This window comes from Blennius ocellaris, assembly GCF_963422515.1.
Source record: "Blennius ocellaris genome assembly, chromosome: 7".
In the NCBI taxonomy this organism is placed as follows: Eukaryota; Metazoa; Chordata; class Actinopteri; order Blenniiformes; family Blenniidae; genus Blennius; species Blennius ocellaris.
In genome coordinates this window covers 2886518-2903149 of record NC_137656.1, presented here as the reverse complement: position 1 = coordinate 2903149, position 16632 = coordinate 2886518, and the positions used below count along the sequence as shown (strand labels likewise).

Here is a 16632-nt window from a genome sequence, read left to right as displayed (position 1 = left end):
TGGCTTGTTGGGGCGGCTCTGGGCGAGTAGAGTATTTAACTCTCAATCGGAATGTTGAGGGTTCGATTGCCCATCTCCCCGTATCAAAGCGTCTTCGAGCAAGACGCTGAACCCCCAACTTGCTCCCAACGGATGGATTGAGCGCCGTCCACCTCCACCAGGGTTTGAATCCCAATTACATGGATTTCCTTAGTTTCATCTCAAGGGGCTTCAGCTTCAACTCTTCAACCGTCAACACAGCTGCTGTTATCACTGCTATGACCACCAGAGGTCAGACTGAAGCCCGCCTTCTCGTTCCTGTAGGTCCATTCAAGCCTTACCAACTTAATTCTAAGGGATAGATGAGAATTGACCATTGGATTTCAGTGGTTCTGACAACATTTGAAGCGCTCGGGCCTGGCGACGAACAGAAGTGACGTTTCAATCATCGACTCTTCTCACTTCTTTCCAAATCCTCAAGTGATTGCTTTTCTATTGATTTTCATACTTTTTAAACATTAATCTTGCCTCAAAATTTAAGCAAGCAATCAAATCACGTCACCAAAGCAAAGTACAGAGTAAAGGTTGGTGAATCAAGCAGAAAATGGAGTATATCTCTCACTTGTTCATCCACAGCACACACAGTTTGATTTAAAAAAACAAAACAACGCAGAGATTCCCACAAGCTTACACTTATTTACAAGCTTGCGGCGATGCAGCCGCTTACTCCGTGAGAAGGAGGATCGTTTCTCCTTCGACCCTCAAGGATAACTGGGCTTTTGTATTTGCCAGAGTACTTTATGTACATCCAAATCTACTGTCATTCCTCTACTTGCTCTTTTCCATCACTCAGGCACATCTTGCTGTTCTCCTCATCCTCCCAAAAGCTTTGCTGGCTTGTAAATGTTTACCGCTCCGCTGCCAGAGAACAAATCCCAATGAGGGACAAACGTCTTTCTGCATTTCAATTTTAGACATTTATCCGATGCCCGTTTGGAAAACTTGCTTAAAGCCCAGACAATATAATTGATCTGTCAACCTCCACTTGTTGCTGTCCTGAACTCCTCCTCCTCCTCCTCCTCCTCCTTCCTTTCCTCTCCAGATCATCTTTTGTCTGATACTTTCCCCGGCCAAGACTGTGACTCTCCAGACGTCAGCCGCTTGCACAACAACAATCTGCCGGCGCAGAGCCGCTGTTTGCCCGTAGCGAAGCCCCCCCAGCCCCCCCAGCCCGTCCGCGGCCCTCTCTCTCAGTCTCAGCCTCAGGTCAAGCCCCTCCAGGCCCAGGCGTCGCTCGGCCCCTCCAAACGTCGGCTCTCCGGTGAACGCAGCCTGTCCGCCGAGGACCCGCGGGGCGCCAGGGGTCACGACGGCCTGAAGCCGTCCAGGGTGTACACCATCACCAGAGAGGGGGGCATGACCCTGGGGGGCCGCAGCAGCGAGGAGAGCCTGGAGCTGGAGGTGCTGAAGGGCTCCAGGGAGAACCCCATGGCTCAGACCTCCGCCGGGGCCAACAGCAGCCTGTCCTGCACCAGCCAGCCGTCCACCGCCGCCGCCGCCGCCGCCGCCCGCAGCGGCGGCCACCACCGCAGCGGCCACCACCGCAGCAACCACCACCACACCAGCGCGCATCACGGCGGGCCGCCGTCGTCCTCGTCGTCGCAGCCGCTGCAGAGCTCAGGGAGCGCCAGCAACATCCGGGACTGGGGGGTGAGGAGAGGGGGGTCGCGGGACGACTACACCCCCGACTGCGTGGCGTGCATACGGGCTCCCTGTCAAAGCCAGCGCTCCCTGGACCTGGACACCTCGCCGCGGGACGGGGGGAAGCCGCGCAAGAAGCTGGAGAGGATGTACAGCGAGGACCGAGCCTCCACCGACGACCGAGGTGAAGAGAGGACGGGAGGGACGAACGGTGGGGGGGGGGGGGGGGGGGGGGGGGGCGGGGGGGGGCTCCAACTGGAGCGTAGATTTACACATGCTGATCATGATTATAAAAGCTGCATTGGAGGACTTTCACATTAGGTTTGGTTTATAAATAAAACTTGAATAATTATTTACTTACCTAACATTAAAGTTATTAAAAAAATCTACTAAAATGTTGATAAGATTTTTTTTATTAAATTAAATTAAATTAAATTAAATTAAATTAAATTAAATTAAATTAAATTAAATTAAATTAAATTAAATTAAATTAAATTAAATTAAATTAAATTAAGTGAAGTGAAGTGAAGGGACGCTATGCGAAGCTACGTTAAGCTACGTTATGCTACGTTACGTTATGTTACGTTATGTTACGTTATGTTACGTTACGTTAAGTTAAGCTACGTTACGTTGAGCTACGTTGCGTTACGTTGCGTTACGTTGCGTTGCGTTGCGTTGCGTTGCGTTGCGTTGCGTTACGCTACGTTACGCTACGTTATGCTACACTATGTTAAATTAAACCAGAAACTTCAAGGATCTTCCTGATTTTTTTCCAGTCTCAAACTGAAATCAATGACGGGGATCAGATCAGTTTCAGTTCAGTTGGTTGATGGTGCAGATGAACAAAAAATATATTTCTCCTAATTGAAGGAGCAATCTAATAATGTAGACCACATTTAAAAAATGCTGTTGCTCAGTACCAAGGTTAAGAATCCATATCACCCACGTTCCCCTGAGTATGTGTTGAACTGAAGAGACACTGAAATCCAAGTTCATCCAAATTATGTGCGAGTGTCTTCATTGCCAACAACACATGAAACTTTACAAGCTGCGTTCGCCTCATTTTAAAGATAGACGTCATTTGGGGCTCACTTAAATTTTATTTGGCTGAAAGTAACAAAAATGGTTAGTTTGGTCATAAATCTTGTGGAACACCCATGGAAAAAGTGGAACACCCATATTTTGCTGCAATATGTAACAAGTTATTACAAAATGTGGCAATGTTTATTAGAAAATGTGTTCAAGAAATGGATTACAAAGTGAGGCAGGTCATTACAAATTGCGGTGTTATTACATAATGAGTTGAACATGTATTCCATTAGTACATATTGCACCATTATTACATTATTACATTATGCGGCGTGACAAGAATCTTGTAGGATCCTATAGGATCTTATAAGATGCAGGTTCGTAAAGCCAGACGTTCAAATAAACACAAATCCACAAAAGTTGCCTATTTAAAGCCCAGATTAGTCGCAATGTAATTTCTATGTAGAAAAACCACTGCATTGCACCCGGCGACGACTCCACTCGGCGCTCTTGCAGCCTCCAGCCTCCTCCGCTAATTGTAAGGGCTGCGAGTGAGTCGTCTTCTTTCTCGCCTGACACCACGCCATCCTTCTCTCCCTGTGTTTGCAGAGGACAATCCTAATAGCTGGTTCCCCAAAGAGAATATGTTCAGCTTCCAGACGGCCACCACCACCATGCAGGCGTGAGTATGGATCACCCGGAGCTCTTCCATCCAAGACCTACACGTATCACACTCCCGTCAGCACACTCACACTCCTTTAGGTTTTTAGAAAGTGTCTGTCATCATATTGGCTTAATACCATAAAAAAAATCGCCTTGTTGATTCAGTATATTGTCATTAATAAGACATATGAACATTAGAATTATTATAAGCACTGGATCGTCACAAATCGGTGATGTTAAAACAGAAATCCACCAGGTTAGGGTATAAGGTTTAAGAGTTTAAATACATGTATTTCTTCTACCTTTGCTGCCGTGTTGACCAAACTTAAGTTTCACACAGCTGTTCTCCGTAGCCAAGATATTTCTTTATTAGGTATGTTAAACAAATGATATTACTTACATATGGATTTATATTTTCCAATACATTAACATGTGATACATTATGTAAAGATATGTTATGATACATTACAATATTATGATACGTTGGCATTTGTTATCAATCGTTAAAATACGTCACATTACTATACGATACAAAGTGACACAATGTGTGGTTTAATTTGATGTATTTTAGTATAATACGGTACAATATGTTACAATATGATCAAAAAACTCTCACAGTTTGATATATTAAAAACCAAGGAAGCACCGATTTATTTTAAAGGACAAGTACTAACCTTTAGCTACCCATACTGAGGAATGATTTGAATACTTAATAAATAGAATGAAGTTCCATATGCAAATGATATGTGAAGGCTATGCGTTTCAAATCCCTGGATGGTACTTTCTGGTGTGGCAAGTAAAGGTCCAGAACGTTATGGGTCATTATTTTGTATGTATGATACCCGAACAAAACTAACTTCAGTTTACTATGATGCATTATGGTAAGACTCTATGAAACATTTGAATGAGTGTTTCTAGTTTGAAATCTCGTCATAGATTTACTATGATTCAGAGTACTGAATCATAGTAAATCCTCCTTATCACATAATTAACCTTGAATCTCAAAAAAAATCACTTTTAACCTGAATGCCACCTCTTCGCCCTTACGACTTGAGAGACCATGCACTTGTGTACAAATCGACACGCACACACACACACACACACACACACACACGCACACACACACACACACACACACACACACACCCTTTGTGACCAGTTAATCAGCACCTGTCAGCGTGACGCGATAATTACAACTCTCAAACAGACAAAGCTCACCCACCATGATCTTTGTCTCCCACGCTCCCTCTCTGCTCCCTCTTCTTCCTCCATACGTCTCCTCTTCCTCCTCCCCTCTTCTTTCCATCTGCTCGTATCCCGTCCCGGGTCAGACGGTTGTGTGGATCTGTCTCTGGTCTCTGATCAGCGTCTTTCCCCTCTAACATCTAATCGATCAAACCATGTGTGAATATAATAAACTACATATTGTATGTGGATCATGTGGTAATTACAACTTGCATTACGCTTTTGGGTTCAGATTCTTTAAATTGAGATTCGTTGGGGTTTTTTTCTCTCCTTAAAGTAAAAACTGTAACATAAATCAACGCGTATGTTTCTATGTATGTGTGTGTGTGTGGGGTACTTGGCTGACCCTGTTGCTAACTTCTCTTTCATTTTTGTCTTCTCTCCTTCGCTCTGCGTGGCGGATTTCCAAACCACGACTGTAGAATATCGTGAGTAACTCTTTCAAACGCCCCCACTTGTTCCTCCTCGTTGCTCTTACTTTTTTTTTTTTGGGTTTTGTTTCTTGGATCTGTCAGTTCGGTAACGTGTCTTGAACCCTTTTCCTCCTGTGGCTTTGTGCAAAGTCAGTCTGCTGTGTCCTTAACAATCTCACCTCCCCACAAATCTCTCGACCTCAGTGTCTGAGTGTTGAAGTTTGAGAAACGTACCCGGTACTGAAGTATTTTCTCGAGATGCACCACTTTTTTTTTTAAAGTAGTGACCTTTTTTGCTACTTGCAAATACTGAGTGCCGACACTGGTTATTAATCAAACCCATGAAGCCTAATTCATACTTCATACGCAAAGGCTATGCATTGCCACAAATCATCTCCGCACAGCCTCTACGGCAACGGTATCTACGCATCGTACTATGTGTACTGTAGCCTGTAGACCGAGGGACTGAGTGTATCGGCCATACTTTAGTCATGTTTAGCATGTAGCATCGCTGGTGTGTGAGCCTTGAAAGCTCTTTAGCATGTAGCACGACTTGGCGCTACTGGAGTCACTGAGGCACTGACCAGCCCTCTACTAGTCCAAACGGTAGTTAAGTTGCTGGCGTTGTACGGACTGTCTTTCACTTCCTCTCGATATTTTGGCAGTACTTAGCTCATTTTCATTAATATTAGAGAATCTCATCGCTGCTGCTTTCTTCCGTGGCTGCGAGCGACATTGCCGACACATGACGTCGCGTAATATTTGATGGGTTTTCACGTATTCTTGGAGTATTGAACCCGATACCTCACCTCAGAAATAGTGTTGGAGGACAATTGCCAGTTAGTGGGGCGATTGCCCAAACTTCGTCCAGCTTTCATTGCAGTTTTTTTTTTTTTCTTCTTCTTCCATTTCGGCTCTCATGAGTTGATTGAATTTGTTGAGAAATGTGTTGGGTCTTGTCTGACGAGGTGTGGCGATGGCAGGAGTCTTCTCCCAAGGAAGAGGGAACGGAAATAGACAATGAAGGGAAGTAAGAGATGACGCAAACGTGATGCACACAGGCACAGCTACCAGCGCCTTCTCGGATGATAAGCTCTGCGCAGAACGACGGTGACTCCGGCCCGTCAGCCGTCCGTCAGTCACAACCAGACCGCAGGACACGACTCCATTCCTGACATACGCTGTCGCAGATGATTCTCATTATGTCTGACATCCTGTCAGAGGCATTAATGGCCCTTCTGGGAAAGACACGCCCGACGTCAATCAGCGTACACGCTCTCAGGATGAAACAGTGGAAGTGAAGACAGGCGCGGGAGAAACGGAACGATTGACAATGGCATTTTGAATATAAGTAGCAGGCAGTCGTTACTTACATTCAGCACTTGTGGCTTTTACTGTACGAAAACTCTGTTTTCATGGTGAACCCTTCCTTTCAGTGTCTCTATTTGTTAGACCCCATCTTGCAGTGTGGTACCAGTGTGTGTGTGTGTGTGTGTGTGTACGCGTGGATCAGCTGTCTCCGTGCTAACCAAGCTAACCACTCAGCAACACTAACCGACTCCCCACTAACCCGTATGGTAATAACCCCCCCCCCGAAAGACGTCAACCGTTGCTCCGTCCCTCCCTGATTATTAAAGCCCGAACTCAACTCGACCCAAAGGGCTCCAGTCGGGAATTTCAATCAAAGATAGTAAAGTTGCAAAAAGTTAGCGGGAGGAAGATGCTCTAAAATCTCTTTTGAATACAATTTCATTTCAACCAAATTAGATTTCATTCGTATAGTGCGAAATACAACACGGTCATTTCAAGGCGATATAGCCTGAGGGGGGACTGTTTTTTTGTTGTTGTTAAAAATAAAGAAAGAACAAATAAAAAAAAAAAGTAGATCCATTTCTGTATGAGGGGTTCGTCTTTGGAACAGCTCAGACAATAACTCAAAAAGAAGAAAATGTAATACGGTTAAAACATTTTAAAGGCGGTTAAAGCTCGCCACTTTTCAGCTCAGGAAGGATTAAATTAAAAGTAACTGTTCCCTTAGAGGACATTTTATATTTGCTTTCTCAGGAATGGCTAAGAAAATGCACATTTTTGTTTGTTACTTCAATTGCAGAAGCATTGTGTATATTATGTACGGGGTAAGGTGAAATAAGTTTAACTGCAGCCTAAACCCTTAGGTCTTCCTCTGTTTTTTTTCTGTTGTTGCTTTATTTGTTGTTACATTGTGTATTTGGTTGACTGAATAAACTACTACTACTACTACTAAAAAAGGCACTTTTACAGTGATAAAAAACAACAAATCCGCAGGAGCAAGCAAAAGTGACAGTGGTAAGGAAAATCTCTATTTTAAAAGGAAGAAACCTGCAGAACGAGATTCAGAGGTGGAGACTTTCTCGTGTTACTAAATCATAGGATTCATTAACTAGTGATAACTACAAACCAAACAGCTGAGGTGAACTACCAGCGCTGCTGTCAAGCAGGGAAGCTAACATTAAGTCAAGCTAATCACAGCGACTGTGCTTTCAGGCTAATGCTAATGCTACTTTGAAAAAAAAAACTTTAGAGTTTCTCTCAGGAAGGCTAAAGTCAGTTTAGGATTAATTCGCCTGAAAACTAGTGGTTTACTGTTTAGAGGTGCACTTTGTTTAATGCTAAAGCTAACATTGGACTCAGTTAGCTGGACGGAGCTTGTTTTCACATGTAACCAGCCTCGATAAAAGTTCACTAGTTGAAACTTCATGACTTATTATATTGCAGTAATGAGGTAAAAGTGCAATACTAGTAAAGGTTGGCTTATTACGAAGGTTGTTTTCCCCTTTGGGTCAAATTGGGTTCAGGCAGAATCGCCCCCCCCCCTCCCCCCCCCCCCCTCCCAAAGAAATAACGGTGAACTGTTCAGCCAGGCGTCGCCAAAACGTCAACGTTCTTCCTACAAAAACCAAACCACTTAACGCTTTGACGTCCCGGCAGGGCTTTCCGAGGCATTGCTGAGAGAAAGAGACGGAAAAGAGAACAGGAAGCCGCCACCCTGATGGAGAGGTACGGTGTCCTGGCTGTCCTGTCCTGTCCTGTGTGGTGCTCCAGCGTCTCTGTCACAGCCACCCCCCCCCCCCCCCCCCCAAAGAAACACCTTTTCTCACACATCTTCAGTTCTTAATCAGATTCCAACAACTCTTTGCTTTTTTTTTTTTCTCTCTCTCTCTTTGACCTGATTTCTGTTTATAGTCCAGATGATGGTATAACTGCAACAGAACATCACAAACTGCTGCCGCTTGTATGGAATGTCTTTTTTTTAAATAATTGACTTATAATACAATTTGATGCAATTAGACCCATCTGCATTAGTCAACTGAGCCTCTCCATTCGCTTCATGTCACTTTGAAAGCAGCGTTTTTAAAGACGTAACGTCCAACAAACTCTCTTTTTTGGATCCTTCTTAGGGCCCCGTTTTACACGACAACAATTTCAAGTGAAAACGCTTCAAAAAATGCTTCAAAAAACGCTTTTTTGAAGCGGTTCCCGCGGTGGAACTTTTTGAAAATGTTCCGGTTTTTTTTGCTGCGTAATTTCATTACATTACATTACCTTATTGCGTGATTTCATTACAAAAACCACCAACAGTGCCAATTTGTGGCCCAACATGCCAACTATTCTGAGATTATAGTAATTTTTCATAGACATTTCCATCACAACAACAAAGAAACACTTTATAGTTTGAATTTAAAGATTTTTATGGCCGTATCTTACCGGTCCAGATCGCTTGAGATGGAACTTTGGGCTGCTTTTGATTCTTTGGTCCTTTGACACCCCTGGACTACAGTGTAAATGTAAAACGTTTGAACATGAGAATCAACGCCGAAATGCCGTCCGAAGAGTCTGCTTTTGATATTGGTCTGCACACGACAACACGACAGAAGCCGTACCGCTGCATCGGCAGGCAGATCTGTTTTGATGGTGTTGTGTGTGCTGGAGTCCGTCTGTCTCCGCGCTGGAGGATGACATTTAGCCAAAACCTGACGAATTAGTTTGCACATCTTGTACCTCTTCTTGATTAATGTGCTTTTCTGCTGGTATGACGAGTTTTGCTCCAGACTGTTCCCATCCTTTCTGTGAAGTTCCCTTACTCTGCACACTTTTTGACGCGGGAATCGAACCTGACCTTGCCACTTCTTGTCCTGAGCTGCTGCTGTTACAAGGGATCACAAATCTCCCGACTGTATCCTGTGGCGTGCGTGTGTGTGCGTGTGTGTGTGCGTGTGTGTGTGTGTGAGTGTGCGAGGCTGTGGGTGGCAGGTTTAATCAGTGTTCCTCACACTGAAGTGTAAAAGCAGGGTCTATCAGTGCCGTGCTGTAGCTCTGCACTCAAAGCCGGTGAACCGATCGATACCTGGCAGCAGAGCTGAGACATGTCAGTGTGTGTGTGTGTGTGTGTTTGTGAGTTTGTGTGTGTGTGTGTGTGTAATGCACTAAAAAGTTCACCACATACAGAATACAAAAATAAGGCAACCAAAAAACATGATATTTCTAAAATATTCACTCAAACTGTGTCATTTCTGCCTATTTTTGAGTATCGATCTGCACATGACGACATAACGGAAGATTTATTACAACAACAGAGGTAGATCGGTAAATCGTTCCTATTTCTGGATTTCCTTCTTTTCATATATCCACTTCAATCGTTATTAGAAACTATTTTAAATGAACACGAAGGACAAGTCACATTAATCATAATTAATGTACAAATTAACCCGACAGCTGCTATTTGGGTGAATAATTTAAAGCACAAAGACATTAATGTCATTTCCATAAGTCTTTGTATGAATATGTTATTTGAAATAGTGGAGCTATAATTGATAACATCAAGAGCCTGATTTGTGGGGAAAAAAAAAAAACATCTAACATCCACAAGAGAAAAACTGTACTACATTTCTATATTATATGTATTTACAAACAGACACAGCTATTGCTAAGTCTCAGATTCCTTCTGTTAAAATACGTCTATAGACAGTATCTGGTCCTATTGAGCCACTGAGAGATTTTAAAGTCAGGCCATCTCGATTTTCTGTCCGTTTCAGGCAAAAGAAATCTGTGAAAATCCTTGAAATGAGGCTTATTTTTGTTCCCCGACCTGTCCTCTTATTTTGGCGGTACAGAGCCTTGTCACATCCTTTCAGGAGGCGACACTTTTAATAGAAAGGTACATCTCGGCGATTTTCACAAATCGAATTATGCATGTTTGAATGAGCGAGACGGGGTTGTTTTTAGTTGTGGTGGGGGTGGGGGGTCGTTCACCAAGTGTTTGCGTAATGGTCAGAGGCAGATAGAGAGGTGGGGTCAGGGGTGGGGTGGAGTGGGTGGGTGGGGGGGGGGGGGGGGGGGGGGTTGACAGGAGTTGGAGTCGGTGGTCTCGCTGTGCGAGCGTTCTCACTCGGGATGAGAGCGGCTGACTGACGGATCCTCCTCTCCTCTGAGTCATGCCTCTATTTCAGGCGACTCCACGCTGCAATCAACACCGACGTGTCGGCGGCGTTTCAGCCTCAAACCGCTCCGAGACCCAAACAAAGCGCGAGGGAGGTCTGAGGCTTCCCGTCGCATTTTGACACTTCAGATCAAGTGGGGGGGTAGACATGAGGCCCTCGGGCCAAAACTAAATTTGTCTGCATGTTGCATTTATTGGTTTTTCGCAAAAGCTATTCACTCACGTTACATGAAATATTCAGGGAGGATTTTTCCCTTTCCAAAGGTGCCGACATTAAAATTTGAGAGCGATTGCGTCAAAGGTCAAGGTCATGAAAAGGTGAAAAATTTATTTTTATTATAAAGTGGTCAGTTTCAATCTGATTGAAATGTTTGCTATTCCATTTGTTCTTATTGTTCATCTACTGAGCATGTGCAGAACACCTAGCTGCTAGGCTAGGCCGTGGTGCACATGCACAGTAGCAGCAATTCAGAAAAGTTGTATTTTCCGCCGTCTACACAGATGGAGTGCATTAAAGGGAGCCGTTAAAAAAAAAGTGCCTTTTAAGCAACGTTGACGTGTAAACAGAAACCCAAAATCGACAAAAGTTTTGCATTTTTCACTTGAATAATGTGAATTAATTTTTCGTCTTATGTGTTTTCTTAAAAATGGTATAATGTGGAAACTGTAAATGTATTTCTATAACATTTTCAAATGGTTGAGGTTCTATCGCATGATTTTTGTTCGAATACAACATTCTAATGATAATTCAATAACTGAAAATTACATTTACATGAGTTTTCCCCCAATAAATGTAATTTAAAGGTTGTTAAGCCACATTGGGTTCCCGTTCCAGGTCATTCATCAGCTCTCGCCTCTTGCAACCGTAAGTTGCAGCAATATGACACTCGGGTGACTCTCGTTTGCTTTACAACAGAATATATTGGGTTTTTTTTTTTTATTTTAAAAAGAATCAGCGTAGCTCAGTTTCGTCCCTCTTCGTCACGAAGCGACACGAGCAGCTGCAGAGGAAGCGGCGGTGATAATAGGCTGCAGAGGTGGAGTTCATTAAAAATAATGAGCTGTGGGGTGTTGGCCCGCCACTGTCAACTTAATAGATGCTTCAGCAACAAAAAACAAAAAAAAATAAGCGCAGCTTCAGTTTTAATAATTGGAAACGGTGTAGAGAGATCTGCTTGGTGTTTTCCAACTTCCTGAATCGTCAATTCCGTAAACAGAGGAGAGAACCACAAGACTGATCCCATGAAAACAAGCATTTGTTTTTTTGGCTTCGACTCAAGTATTATAGTTTCATAAATCTGTGAAGTCGAGTTTTAGTGGTTGCAGTTGGTGTGTTTGTGTTGACAAAATGGTGCTCCATTGATTTTGCTCTTTGGTGATTTGTTTTCTGTTGGACGTCTTGTTTGGCCGAAATTCTGACTGGATCTAATTAAATTGCATTGCGCCACTATGTTTTATGCTTGATGTCAATTAACATTACGTGGCATTTATAGATACAAAAGATTTCTAGCAATTAAAAAAAAATAAAAAATTATAAACAAAGGTGATATCCGAGTGAGACTGGAAACAGGAAGTCTTAGCTGTTATTAAGGAAACTTCTTGGTCTGATAATTCAATTCTTTCAACATAGCAATGATGGATGAAGGATGTGAGATATGGATGCTGGATAAAATCACACACCAACTTTCGAAACCAGAGCAAAAGAGTCAGCGAGCCTTTTATAAAAGTCAAAATCAGGAAGAAGCTTGTTTCAATGAAAAATCAAAGACATTTTATTAGATTTTTTTTCATTCGCGTTTCTCAACAAGTATGAAACAATCTGATCCTCCTTGCTTTCTTCCTCTCCCTCTTTCTGCACGGCAGAAATTTCCGGAAGCACCTCCGGATGGTGGGCAGCCGCAGAATGAAAGTCCAGAGTAAGTTTTCCCTCCGAATCCGCATGCATGTGTGTTGGTGTCGACGTGTCGTCACGCACTCACGCTCTCCGGTGTCATAACATCCCACCTGAGGCTCATCGGTGGCGGATTCCTGCTTCTTGCATGGAGCGGCATGTTCACACGATGGTGAAATAAAGACGTGCGGCTGTGATTTAATCAGGTTTTTTCTCGTGTCCCCCCATGAGTACGACACCTTCGCGTGTTGATTTAAACCCTACTTTGATTCCATTTCTAGCTAACAAGACGAATTCACATCCAGTTGGTCTGTGCTGCTGTTTTTTTGTTGTTTTTTTTCTCAGTGAAGTTCTGTGTATTTGTTAATTTTAATATGTCTTTAATATCGTCTGCGTTGGAGGATTCTTCCAATTGCTTATCACAATTTTGCCTAATTCAAGTGAATAGTTGTGAAAAATTATTACTGGATTGGTAAATGAGTGGGTGATGGAGGAAAATCTAACGAGATTTAAGCTGGGAGAAGTTGTAAGTTGACTCAAGATTGTTGCGTAACGACAAGAAAAGAGGCGGTACACGACAAAAATTGCTCAACTAGATTCATACTTCTCTCATTTCACCAACTGAGAGACAAATTGCTTATGTTTTCACAGAAATTGGCTCAATTTTCAAAGACAGGGAGTTTTATTATATCCAATTACCTGCACAGTTGACGAATAAATCAAATTGTTCCTCGTCTGAGCAGCAGGTGGCGGTAGTGCGTCACTGATTTTCACATTTGCTCAAGAGCACAGAAGAATCTGAAGCTTCTTCTGTGCTCGCTCCACCATCTGGAGGAACTAAGTGGCATTACAATACGAATAAAGGCTGGCTAGATTGTTAGTTTGGGGAGATTTAGTTGTATCTCCACTTTGAATCATTAAAATAGATGCATTAAATGGATTTTTGAAACATCGAGCCACTTGTATTCCAAAAAATGCTAGATTGTCCAATGACAGTGATGACTTTTTCGCCAACCAGACCACATGCTTGGGTCAACAAGTCCGAGCCCCCCGACCACCGGGGGGGGGGTTGATTGTCCTTGGGTGGGTGTGTAAATGTGCGAGTGTGTGTGAGTGACTTTCTCCCCTCCGTCGACTCCATCAGCCTTTGCCGAACGCCGAGCCAAGAGCTTCAGCCGCTCGTGGAGTGACCCCACCCCCGTCAAGCCGGAGTCACTGCATGACTCCAGAGACAGTGAGTCCTAGATTACCCAAGTGCACGCACACACACACACACACACACACACATTTCTTAATTTTCTTCTTGGTTTGAAATACAATACTTCTGGTGATTTAATGTGATTTTCCTGCAACAAACTGCAAAACTCCATCCATCCGCCACTTGGAAAAAAAATTGCAAGTCAGGGGAAAAACAAATTTAAAACTTTTCTCTTCCAGAAGGCTCTTGCAGAAAACACACTTCAGGCAGTTTGTTCGTCTTGTACAATTTAGATACCTTAAGAAGACTAAGTGGAAGCATTAATAGTAATAAAAAAAAAAAAATGGCTCCAATACCCAACCCTGTGGAACACCACCACGCAATTTAACTGATGATTATGTTAATGTGTCTCTCTCTCTCTCTATATATATATATATATATTTATAATTTGACCAACCAAAGCAGAATAACAGAAATGGGTCTCTTAACAAACCCTGTGGTGCACCACACAGTATTTAATGATTGCTTAAACAATGTGGGGGAGAAAAACAATACCTGTAAAGTAAAATATAAGGACATCATTATTGGAATTATGAGAAAACAAGCCCCCTTTGAATGTCGAGGAATCCGAAGATTGAAAAAAAAACTGAATTTTCCCGATATAATATGATCAAACGCATCAAAGCAGCAGATACGTTAAAGCAACATTTGACTGATGGCACTCTGACACACACACACACACACCCTCCCTCTTCCTGTGGATTGTGGCCGTCACTGTGTGTCCGAGGTCTCCGTGTCTTCCTCTGGGTCCGAGTCCCCGACTGTCCTCATCCATCCACTCAGCCGTCCCCATCCTCCAGCCCGTGGTCCATCTGCCTGTTGCTTGTGTGTCGTATTCGTTCCTGTGTGTCCCTTATCTTGTTGTTGTTGTTTTTTTTGTGTCGTCTGGTTTGAGCTCCCCCCGTCCCTTCCTGTAGCGGACATAAATAAAGGCACAGGTGCAACGCTTTAAATAAGAAGAATGGAGCGCCCACCTCCTCGCTAATCTCATTTGTGCGATTTCCCTTTCATCTGAGCCTTTGTTCCCCGTGTGTGAGCCAGGTGGCGATCTTCAGACCTCCACAGGGACGCTGGACGAAGGGGTGGACGAGGACGCCGACTGGGAGGAGGAGAGGGAGACGGAGAGGGCGGCCTGCGAAGGAGACGACTTCATCCCGCCCAAGATCATGGTGAGGAGGCTGGAGGTTACATCCTATAAGAACAAAGAGTCACTTGCATATGAATTTACGATTCCTTCTTGTGTCTGCAGCTGATTTCCTCCAAGGTCCCGAAAGCTGAATATGTTCCCAACATCATCCGCAGGGATGATCCCTCCATCATTCCCATCCTTTACGTGAGTAACCAGGACCTCTTGGCAGAGCATATCAGACAAAATGTTATTGAAATGCACATTTTTGAAACGACATGTCGAAAATGTCATGAACTTAATGTAATGGTTCCCGATCTTTTACAGAAGCTTACTGTTTTATGAATAAATGGATGAATGTCAATTAAAGACAATATTTGGAGGAATTGTTACTTTTACCCCCCAACTCTAACATGGCCTTAATTCACCCTGTCAATATTTCATCACATCCCGTCTCGTGAGGGAGTTTTGGTCCGATTGTTTGCAACTTCATTGACATTCGTTCCTTCAGAACTTGTTTTGATGCTTTACACCAAACCTATGCATCACTACGCGGTGACTTCAGGTTAAGACTTTGTCCGACGTGATCAAATAAAGACTTTGGCTGATTAATCCGACATAATCCACAGGTGTGGAAGCTCATCAGTAAAATCTATAAAAAACACACAGAAAATAACACACTATTGATTTTCTGTGTTTGCCTTCATCAAAATGCAATTTCACAGTAAACCCTTCGGGGACTTTATTCGAATAGACAGGCAATGTGATTTACAGTGTTTTTGTTGTTTTATTTAGATGAGCTCAGCCTTTAACAGAGAGCTTATGTGGCGAGAGACATTTCCTCAGCTGGCTCAACATGACTTCTATTTGTTGACTTTATTGGGAGATAGTTTCTCTGTTGTGCCTCGTCTTTTCTGGATCTCTCCTGTTGCTATTCGGTTCAGGATGAATTATCCTCCGTAGTGCTTTTCTTCCCAATTTGAATGTAATACTTCAATATGTTCAATATTTACCTCCATCAAATCCGTGGTATCAGAGCTCAGTTCAGTTCAATCGCTCGAATCATCATGGAACACACAAGCCCTCATTTAAATACGATTGTTTGCAGATGATGTTATTCTTAGTTGATCACTATTCTTCTGTTCTTTGATTTAGTGCATTCTATACACGGTCTAAGTGAATCGCGCACCTGTCGTCCTTGATTTAGTTTCTTTTCCTCTCAGACGACTGAGAAGTTGTGAAGAAATTGCTTCTTTGGCTCTCTGGCGTTTATCGAACCCCAGTCGGCCAGAAGTCTGCAGGAATGAGAGCCGAAGCACAAATTTAGTGTGTCGACTTTTCTGCTCCATCTGTGCTTGAAAATGAGTTCTCTGCTTTCTCAAGCATCTGGTAATCAATATTTTTTTTCTTCTTTTTCCCGTGCATATATATATAAAAGCAACAATGGCATTTGGTGATGTGTGGATCGTTCTTGTTAGTGCTTCAAAAAATCAGAACCGAATTTCACACAAATCCAATAAACAGTCATCGGCCACCCACTCCTCTGGTTTCTTTATATACAAGTACGACGAGACGAACGACGCTTTGAGATCAATGGTGTTTGGAGGAGTCAGCGTCTCCTCTGGTCTGACGGTCGCAGCAACGGATCAGTTAAGACTCCATTTTTTTTCTCTGAGCGAGAAACGGCGCCGTCAATCATCCACTTGAAGCCGCGGCTCGCCTCGGTGATATAAGGGCTCATCTCGACCTGGCGCCGAGGGGCTTTCAAGTGTCTCCCTCTCTTGTTTCTCTCATATAAGGACGGAAAAAAAAACCAAGAAGTTGGTCATTTGCTTTCAGGAGAAAAGACTG

At 43.2% G+C, this 16632-nt stretch overlaps 1 protein-coding gene across 1 annotated transcript in view; it reads left to right on the top strand.

Moving 5' to 3' along the window:
• The window catches only part of nsmfb (NMDA receptor synaptonuclear signaling and neuronal migration factor b), a gene marked incomplete at its 3' end in the record, with an annotated part of 52543 nt that overhangs the window by 21888 nt on the left and 14023 nt on the right, over positions 1 to 16632 (top strand). The window contains exons 3-9 of the mRNA XM_080499019.1: positions 1082 to 1864; positions 3319 to 3391; positions 7998 to 8066; positions 12370 to 12422; positions 13542 to 13631; positions 14697 to 14824; positions 14905 to 14988. Coding sequence (XP_080355145.1) covers positions 1082 to 1864; positions 3319 to 3391; positions 7998 to 8066; positions 12370 to 12422; positions 13542 to 13631; positions 14697 to 14824; positions 14905 to 14988 — 1280 coding nt within the window. The remainder of the gene's footprint in view (positions 1 to 1081; positions 1865 to 3318; positions 3392 to 7997; positions 8067 to 12369; positions 12423 to 13541; positions 13632 to 14696; positions 14825 to 14904; positions 14989 to 16632) is intronic.